Source organism: Heterodontus francisci, chromosome 17 (assembly GCF_036365525.1).
Source record: "Heterodontus francisci isolate sHetFra1 chromosome 17, sHetFra1.hap1, whole genome shotgun sequence".
Taxonomy (NCBI): domain Eukaryota; kingdom Metazoa; phylum Chordata; class Chondrichthyes; order Heterodontiformes; family Heterodontidae; genus Heterodontus; species Heterodontus francisci.
In genome coordinates, this window is record NC_090387.1 from 76,848,941 (window position 1) to 76,858,710 (window position 9,770).

General features: G+C 40.1%; 1 protein-coding gene across 2 annotated transcripts; it reads left to right on the plus strand.

Annotated features, from left to right (window-relative positions):
• Positions 1–1,429: 1,429 nt before the first annotated feature.
• On the plus strand, positions 1,430–8,033 carry LOC137379082 (signal-regulatory protein beta-1-like). Of its 2 annotated transcripts, none has more exons than XM_068049726.1 (7): positions 1,430–1,534; positions 1,728–2,048; positions 2,968–3,279; positions 4,269–4,379; positions 6,017–6,060; positions 6,595–6,696; positions 6,902–8,033. In XM_068049726.1, the coding sequence occupies exons 1-7, from the start codon at positions 1,474–1,476 to the stop codon at positions 7,073–7,075; spliced, it is 1,125 nt and encodes a 374-aa protein (XP_067905827.1). In that variant the 5' UTR covers positions 1,430–1,473; the 3' UTR covers positions 7,076–8,033. The 2 variants fall into 2 exon arrangements, with proteins under 2 accessions (XP_067905827.1, XP_067905828.1); XM_068049727.1 differs by having other exon boundaries at positions 1,449–1,534; positions 1,659–2,048; positions 6,902–8,031.
• The last annotated feature ends 1,737 nt before the right edge of the window (positions 8,034–9,770 follow it).

Below are 9,770 nucleotides of genomic sequence, written 5' to 3' on the forward strand. Positions count from 1 at the left end.
GTTTAATCCGGACAAATGTGAGGTAATGCATTTTGGAAGATCTAATACTGGTGGGAAGTGTACAGTAAATGGCAGAACCCTTAGGAGTATTGACAGGCAGATCTGGGCGTACAGGTCCACAGGTCACTGAAAATGGTGATGCAGGTGGATAAGATAGTCAAGAAGGCATACGGCATGCTTGCCTTCATCGGTCGGGGCATCGAGCATAAAAATTGGCAAGTCATGCTGCAGCTGCACAGAACTTTATTTAAGCCACACTGAGAATAATGAATGCAATTCTGGTCGCCACACTACCAGAAGGACGTGGAGGCTTTGGAGAGGGTACAGAAGAGGTTTACCAGGATGTTGCCTGGTCTGGAGGGCATTAGCTATGAGGAGAGGTTGGATAAACTCGGATTGTTTTCACTGGAACAACGGACGTGCAGGGGCAACATGATAGAGGTTTACAAAGTTATGAGCGGCATGGACAGAGTGGATAGTCAGAAGCTTTTTCCCAGGGTGGACGAGTCAGTTACTAGGGGACATAGGTTGAAGGTGAGAGGGGCAAATTTCAGAGGGGATGTGCGAGGCAAGTTCTTTACACAGAGGTTGGTGAGTGCCTGGAACTTGCTGCCGGGGGAGGTGGTGGAAGCAGGTACTATAGCGACGTTTAAGAGGCATCTTGACAAATACATGAATAGGATGGGAATAGAGGGATACGGTCTTGGAAGTGCAGAAGGTTTTAGTCTCGACAGGCATCAAGATCGGCGCAGGCCTGGAGGGCCGAATGGCCTGTTCCTGCGCTGTACTGTTCTTTGTTCTTTGTAAAGTTCCCTTCCATGTTTTCAAAACCCTCCATGACCTCACCCCTCGTTACCTCTGTAATCTCCTCCAGCCACGCAACCCTCAGAGATATCTATGCTCTTCGAATTCTGGCCTGTTGAGCACCTCCGATTTTAATCACACCACCATTGCTGGCCACGACTTCAGCTGGCAATGCACGAGGCACACAAATTCCCTCCCTAAATCTTTCCACCTCTTTATTCCCCTTTCCTCTTTTAAAACGTTACTTAAAACATACCTCATTTATATAGGTTTTGTTCAATCACCCTACTATCTCCTAATGTGACTCGCTGTCATATTTTGCATTTCTAACGCTCCCACGAAGCAGGTAGGGACGTTTTGTTGCTTCAAAGGCGCGATGTATATAGAAGTTGAGAAGTTGTTGATGTTGTAAATTTTCCATTTGGAATTTGGATATTATTTTTTTCTGATGCTTTTTTGGCCTTGATATCGGCGACTCCACTTGTTGTCTAGGACCAGAACGGCCATCAAACTTCACTTCACAAACGAAACCTTTTTTGTGAACCCACAGACATAGGATGTCAAACGTCATTATGACGCATTTCAGATTAAATTATCTGCAAACCTTTTCACAGTGTCGCAAAGAGCACGTTCAACGCAGTCAGTAATCAGTTGAATATTTAACTCGGAATGTTGTCCAGTGTTATATTTCTGTTTCTGTTCCTGTCTCTCCCGGGGATCATTTACCCAGGTACCTGTTTATTCTCAAACCAACCGTGTCTTTAAAAACAATACCGTAATTAGTTACCATACTAGCCGAACTAAAATTAGTTCGTCCGTCTGTAATATTCTTTCTCTTTTGTATTTTCATGTAGAAGATGCTGTGAAGTGTACGGTTATGGAATGAATACAATCAACCAAACTTTAAATATATTTTCCAACAGCTGCTTCGGTCACTTTGATCAGCGTGTTTCAAACTCCCGAACAAGTAATTACGTTAAACGGGACAGACATCACCTTTTACTGCGTAATCCCCCTTTCTGATGACAATTCAGGGGTCGAAGTACGTTGGTGGAAAAAGGGCGAGAATGAATATATGCAAACAGGAGTCGATAACAGAAAACAATTTGGTTTCAAAAATAAAGGAGGAGGTTTTTTCGCGTTGCTAAACGCGACTTTCCAAGACTCTGGAGTCTATCACTGCGTAGTAATCCGTCAGGGAAAAATTATAGGAAATGGAACAGGATCAAATCTAACTGTATGTGGTAAGTGACCGATGTGAACGGGAACGTCCAAATATATCAAATGTAGCTGTTTTGTCATTGTTATATTGCACCCGCTTTGATATTGTAAAACGTATATTGATACGTTTACAGTGAAACTCTGTACACAACTGCTAATTATGCGGCAAAATATTACCTGTCCTTTGCCGAGTTGCGTAAAACGCTATCAATATTAACAAGGTAACATGTTACAAATGCAATATACTGCGTATGCTAGAAATCTGAAATATATACAGAAATTGCTAAAAATGCGTAGCCGATTAGGTAATATCTGTGCAGAGGGAAACAGAGTTACCGTTTCAGATTTATGACCTGCCATCAGTAAAATGTTACTGGATTCATCTCAAAATGTGCTTCTAACATCAGACTTCTGTTGATGGAAGCTGCGGAAAAATGTCCAGATACGTGGATGACTGACTGAAATGTATTCCTACACGACACGGCTCTTGTTTGCACCGATGCTTTGAATGTAAGTGAGGTGTCACACTCTAACAAAATTAATTGTCACATTCTGACAGACTGGTTCGCGTGACGGATTTCATATCACATGACATTAACTTTTAATCAATGGATTTTTCCAACAATCTGTCCATGTACCAGAATTTCTCCACGTCTTTTGCCTCCAATAAATATAACATTCCGCAGAGACTGTGTCGCTGAAGCCCTCTGAGGTCGAACCGCAGGCAATTCCCCTCAGCCAATCTCATGCTCTGGCTATGTGAACTGCCCGATATCCACGACGGCCCTCATTTTATTACCGGTAATGGACAGATTATTCGTTTCTCTCGTGGGATGACAGACAGACTTAGAATTAATAACAAACATGGATACACTCGAAAATAGTATTTTCCTCAGTAACGTCTCCTCGGTAACCTGATTTCCCCCATTTTCTGTTCCGCAGCTCCCCCAACCCCATTGAAGCTTTTCTCCAAGCCACCCCAGAACAATTCAGCTACGACTCTGCATCTTGTTTGTGAATCGGCTGCGTTTTATCCGGGCGATTTCACCCTCGTTTGGTATAAAAATGGCACCAAAGTCGCAACTGGGATAAATCCGAAAAAATGGCAGAACGCTGAGGGACTTTATGAAGTTTCCAGCTCTTTGGAAGACATGCAGCCTGTGCCCAACGGGGCTGTTTACATCTGTTTGGTATCTCATATTTCCCTCCAGGTTCCCGCTATTGGCCTCTACGCGGTTAACAATTCATGCTCAGGTACGGGGTCAACAGGCCATATCGTGTGGTCAGCAATTTGTATATTCGGAAAGGAATTATCATAGTGTTTAATGATATCTATTATCGTAAAGATAGTTTGACAATACTAAAGTAAAGAGAAAATTAACGTTTGATTGTAAAAATTGTTGAGCCGAACCTATTGTCAAACCGAAGTACCTTCTACCCTGAAACCGCCTGTTCAATCCTATTATTTTACATATCTTGCTTATTATTAATTATTGAAATTTGTCCTCTTGTTGAACTGACTTTATTCTTTCCCATTATCTGTTTTCCTCTCATGACCTGCGGAACCAGGCTGGACAGTTTGTTTGTTTAGCCTGTGTGGTGCGATTCGCTGTGAATAGGCGACACCTCCATGATACAGAGGTTTGGTTTGGGAACTTGTTTCATGCAGTTCCTTCGGAATGTGACCCCAGATTTGTTTCCCTTACAATTGGTTGCAACATGCCAGTTTATTGATAACTAGTTTCCTGTAATTGATAAAGAACCGTGTGTGAATTTCAATTCCTGTTCAATAAATGCAGTCCACAGAATTGAGTTAGCATTTCAACCGAATTCATACAATAAGCATTTTTTCTAAGGTAGTGGCGCGTCACGTGCCACAGTATTGTTACGATTGCATCAAACAATAATTTAAGAGCAAATGAAAAGCCAAGTACAGGAAAAATCCTTTCTGTTCAGCGAAACTAACTCATTTGGAATTCTAATCCTCCCAAACCAATATTCAGAAAATCCGAAACTGGTATTCCTCCTCGCATAATATTCCAGCCGTATGCATCCTTTGTGAGAAGTGCCATTTGCTATCAGATCCAGAAATATAAATTAAGATTCATTTCAAATAACCCTCTCCCTCGCCTAATTGTTGTAAATATGGGCAGTAGTTTAACCAACAAATTATCTCAAAGTCTCGTTTTTAGGTAATGACTGAAACAAATTAGAACTCAGTACCAATCTTTTTAATCTTGCAGAACCTGATGATAAATATTATTACATCTGGGGTTCTGGATGTGCAGTTGGTGGATTGGCGTTTCTGGTGTTCATGATTATAATTGGAACGAGATGCAGTTTGAAGAATAAAGGTAAGTATTTCGTTATCGTTTGATTTTAATACAAATCTTCAGGGTAATAGCGAGAGCGTCCAGGGCGGTACAGAAAGAGAATAGCGCGATTATTAATTAATTGTTAAAGTGATGTTATCTCATGCCACAAAGCAGAAATCGCTTCCTGCAAATAGAACTAGATTCAGCATCTTATATAATGTAATAATTATCATAGAATCCGGTTATAAAGGATCTGATTATCTAGACATTACCAACGAAAACGCCCACTTTCTGGCAGATGATAAGCGAAATCCGATCGCTTGTTCCAGCACTTTGGGGTCTATGACTAGTTGAGTAAAGTGTTGTCAGAGTCCAGTCGCGAGCAAATGTACACGACTAATGAAGGTTTCCTGGATTCGGATTTCCAAAAAAGTTCGGAAAATGTCCTTTCACAAAATAACTGTGGATAAGAAAGCCTATTTTCTCCATCCAAAAATGTGGAATAATCCCCCTAATGTAGAATCCAACCATTTGTTAAGGGATCCCAGGACGATTGCCTCATTTGCTATATCTGAAAGTTTATTCTCTGTGCGAAGAAGAATTTCTTGACATCATTGCTAAAATGATCATTTGCTACATCTTTTAACCGGTTTCCCCACAGGTAAATATCTCATACAATACAGGAACTGTAATGTAGTGCTTTTCTGTTACTCCAGTGGTAATCCAATGGTCTGGATTTATAATCCAGAGAAGATGGCGGCAAACCTCGCCATGGCATTTTGAGAACTTAATTCAGTTTAAATAATTTGGAAATTTAAAAAAAAACGGCCTGGGTAAAAGACAAGTGACCATATTCTGTTGCATTGCCATAAAATGTTAAAAAATCAATTGATGACATTTGGAGACGGTGTAACGGGGTCTGGCACATTAACGACTCTGATCCTCCACCTGTGGCCTCTGAAGTGGTTTCGTACGCCGTCTATCTGTCTAAGGGCAACTAATGATGGACAATAAATACTGCCTTAGTCAGCGACACCCATATCCTGAGGAAGAATTAAGCAAAATTGTGGTTTAACTTTTTCTATATACGTAGTATTGTCATGTATTTCCATAAAATCATGGTTCAGACGCCTCCTTTGCAGTTTAACAGATCCAGCTTATCCAGAGTGTCCGCATAACTCAACACCCTGACAATGGGAAATCAGCCTAGCGGCTCTTTGCGCTGGCACTAGCGCGTCACCATTGGTGACCAGAATTGGTCACAATATCCAGTGGTCCGTGCAGCTGGAGCACTGTACAGTTTCATTGCTCTCTCCTTTGACTTACATTATACTGTTTTGTCTATGTATTGGTTTTGCCCTTTGATGCTCTGCATTGGATGGACATGTTTAGCGTCTAGTCTACTAAATCCTAGGTCTCTTTCAGTTCCGTCCTTAGCTATTTCAATCCAATCCATGGAGTATATATGCAGCTTGTTTCTTTTTTTCATCCTGGCTGTAGCGCTTTACTCTTCTCTGAGTTGAATTTCATCTGACACTGCTCTGACCACCTATATAGGTATATATAAAGTCATGTCAAGCTTTACATTGCCTCTAAAAATACTTTTCAGAACACTAACATGGAAACTGAAGAAATATTGTGCTTACTGAATGTAATTAAATTGCATTAATTTGCAGGTAAGCAGGAAAGTAGAACAATACTGAGCACGCATGAAGGACTGGTAAGTTCATGCCATTTTTCCAAGGAGAGGATTCCAATTTATAGAAATCTTGTTATGATAGAGATACTTTATCACAACCTATTTCGCAAAAGTATTTGTTTCTTTTCGATGTGTCATTCGCATCGCGTTTTGAAAATCATTTGAACCTGCGATGCTGGTGCAAGTGATTGAAGAGAAGAAAAATTAAATTGGTAGTTTCAGTCAACAAAATCTAGACAATACTTATGCGTGCATTCATCTAAACCTCGCTTTTGAAAGCTGGCATCACACCTCTAAGATGCAGAACCCGCCTCTTGTTTAAATATATCTGTAACATTGCATTGTAGTGAAAATCGACAAGATGAAATGGCAGTTACAATAGACACACTATTTACCGGACTTAACATTTGCATAACTTTAAATGTATTAACTGTGGATTTCTGCATTTTGTTTGTTGCCTAGGCCATTATGTTCATTGTTTGATCAGCAAGCTGTAAACTGGTGAAGGTAATGAACTCGTCAAATAACAAAACATTTTCTTATTGGTCAATGCAGGGGGAAGAGGACAAGATCGTGACTTATGCTGCAGTGGATTTGAACAAAGCCAAGAAAACTCCAGGACGTAAACATGAAGAGGAGATGACAGCGTACGCTCAGGTGGGGCTGAGAAGCAGAGAATAGAAGCATACATATTCCGCGGAGCACCAACATTAATGTAATAGCGGAGTATTAGTTGTTCTGACTTTGGCCGTATGCTGCATCTGAAGGTTTTTCTGTGTTATTCTATTGACTGCCTTGAGCAGTCAATGCCACGCCCAGCAAAGAGACAAATCAACCGTATTTCCAAACATTGTTTTTCCAGATAAAACAAGGGACGTTTCGGGACAAGGTGACAGAGGCGACTCCAGAATTGTCGGGCTCGAAGAAAGCGGGACAATCTAGAAATAACAGAAGAAGCGCAGAATATGCCGAGCTGGAGATAAAAACCACAAAAGGAGCAACAGAGGCTTTTTACACAGAAGCAAGAACCAATTAGAGATACAATCGTTGGCGCAGAAATCAGTTTATTGCTGTATATTAATTTATCCCGGAGCCATACCAATTTCACAGATTTCAATGGAAAATTGAATCTAGCGAGTTGGGAAAGAGCCGGAGATCCGTTACGACAGTTTGCTGCCCAAGCAGTGGAGGTGTTAATATCCCCGTGTACGTGTATTTCCGTGTTATCCAATCACTGAGATGTAACGCATTCCAGTGTCATAGCATATAATACAGCCATGTTTATTCTTTAATTATTTGGCGATTATTAATCAATATAGATACTTGAAATAAAACAAAATCAAGTTAAATCTATTATTTGATAGAGAACAATGATATGCTATTTCAATTATAATGATCTGTTTCTGTCATGCTGTATCTACTTATTATCATGTATACAAATGGAGTTAAAGATCAACCATAACGCATGATACTTATTTCTGGGAAGAACACGGCATAAAACTGCGTTTTGACGTCACGTGTTCTGTCACTATATTCCGGCTTCTATTCCAGGCAATCGTCCTGGGTTAGAGGACAGAAATGTTCAATCCATGAACTCATCCATAAACTCTGTGAACTCAACTTCCGAATGACAGTATACGAAACACATACCTGTGCTCTGGGATGGCTATCGATTCCTTTCCAAAACGATACACCCAGACAATGCATATCGCCTGGAAGCCATGATAATCCTCAATCGGCCCTTATCATCAAAGGAAAGTGATGTTTGGGAAGGAGTTCTGAGACGAATAATAGAATTATTCCGGCATTTATAACATAATTTATGAGAAAACATGTACTAAATACATTTTCTTTGTTGAAAATATTTAATACACCATGATTTAGGTACATCAAATATTGCGAGGTCTCGGCAATGAAGATGAAAACAGGTTATTTGATGTAAACCATTAACGTGCAGTACACCTTCGACTTTATCAATCCTTTAGGCAAAACGGATATACTCTATCCATTTACAGAGGTTCCTTAATCGGGAAAGGGACAATTCGTGGTTTAAAATCTTAAACTAAGGCCTATTTGGGAATAGGTCAACGAAATTACAGAGTTGGAGCATTGTGTAACTGGTGCTGGAAGAACAGTAGCCCAGCAGTTTCAGTGACTAATTATAATTATGGCCCAATTTTAACTCCGTGTAAGTGAATGGATTTTGCTTGAGTTAAAATTAGTCCCAATTTAAGTGTTTGACTCCAAATTTAAAGACCGTAGAAAAAGAAGTGAAGCCGTTGGCTGTTGCCTTTTGTAATTGTCATGGTTGGTTGACCGTGTGCATTATCATGCAGGAGGATAGATACTGTACCAAGTGTTTCAGAATCCTGGAACATTACAGCATAGAACCCGGCCATCGCTTTCATAGACTGTGTGCAATTACTTTTCTTCACATGAACCACTGACTTAATTCTGCTCTTCTGTCTTCATAATCTTCAACATTCTTCTTTCCACTTATTTTCCACCTAAAAGGATTTTCTGCTTCAACAACCGTATGCGGCCGATAACTCCACCTCCAAACACTCTAACCATGGCCTATGCAGCGTTTTTCACATTTCAATTTTGCGATTATGTGAAATCTGTGCCCTCTTGTTACCGTCCATCTGGCAATGGTAATAATTCAACAGTGCATCACCGTCTTGAAAACCACTCATACTTACCCATTAATATTTTCTGCCCTAGCTTCTTAAATCTCTCCTTAGCTTTAATCACACATTCTTCGTAATATAATAGCCGACATGCCTACCATGGTTTCTGTATCCTTCTTTCAATGGCATGATCATGGCACAAGCACAAATTACAGTCTAACTAAAGTCAAGTGCAACATTGCCTTTATATTTTTCTATTCATACCTCGACACAAAAAGTGACTCAAGGGAGTCTGTTTGGCATTGTATGGTAACATCATTAAAGACTTAAGTGTCCAGACAGCAGGGTCAGAGCTCTCCTGCACCATTTCAAATCCAACTATTTAAAGAGTGCTTTGTTTCTCCCCTTTAATCTTCAAAAATGCATTTCTTCAGACCTAACTGGCCGCTGAACTGCCCATCCCGCAATTCCGATCAGTGTTCACCTGCATGATTTTACATTCTCCATCTTTCCCTTCCCATTAGGTGACATCTTCAAATCTGGATGTTATTCCCTCAGTTCTCATGAAAGGATAATTTATGGTTGTAGTAAATAAAAATCAGCTGTCTGTGTAACACCAGTCATCAAATCTTTCCATTCCAAGAAGCTTCTGTTTACCCTTATGCTACCTTCCAATCATTTCACTATTCTTAGGACCAGATTCCACTTACTTCCTTGTGGTGAAGGACTCTTTGATAATTCCTTATCAAACGTCTTTCGAAAGTCCATGTAAATCACATCCACAAACTTTCCTTTGTCGTTTTCCTCTGACTTTTTCAAAGAATTCTCTAAGGATAATCAAGCGCAATCTACTTCACAAAAATCGGTGCTGGTTGTTCTTTATGAACTTGTCTTTCTACAAATATGTGGCAAATTTGTCTAGAGTGATACTGGGCCCAGTAACCAAGTAAATGTTCAATAACTGTCGAACTACGACAATGTTTCACATTATTGTCGCATTAGATTTTCTCATCTAAAAACAACATATGTTTCAAGATTCATTTGATAACTGGATAATGAATCGTGATGCATTCGCGCGCGAGTACCAGTTAACAGGTCAGC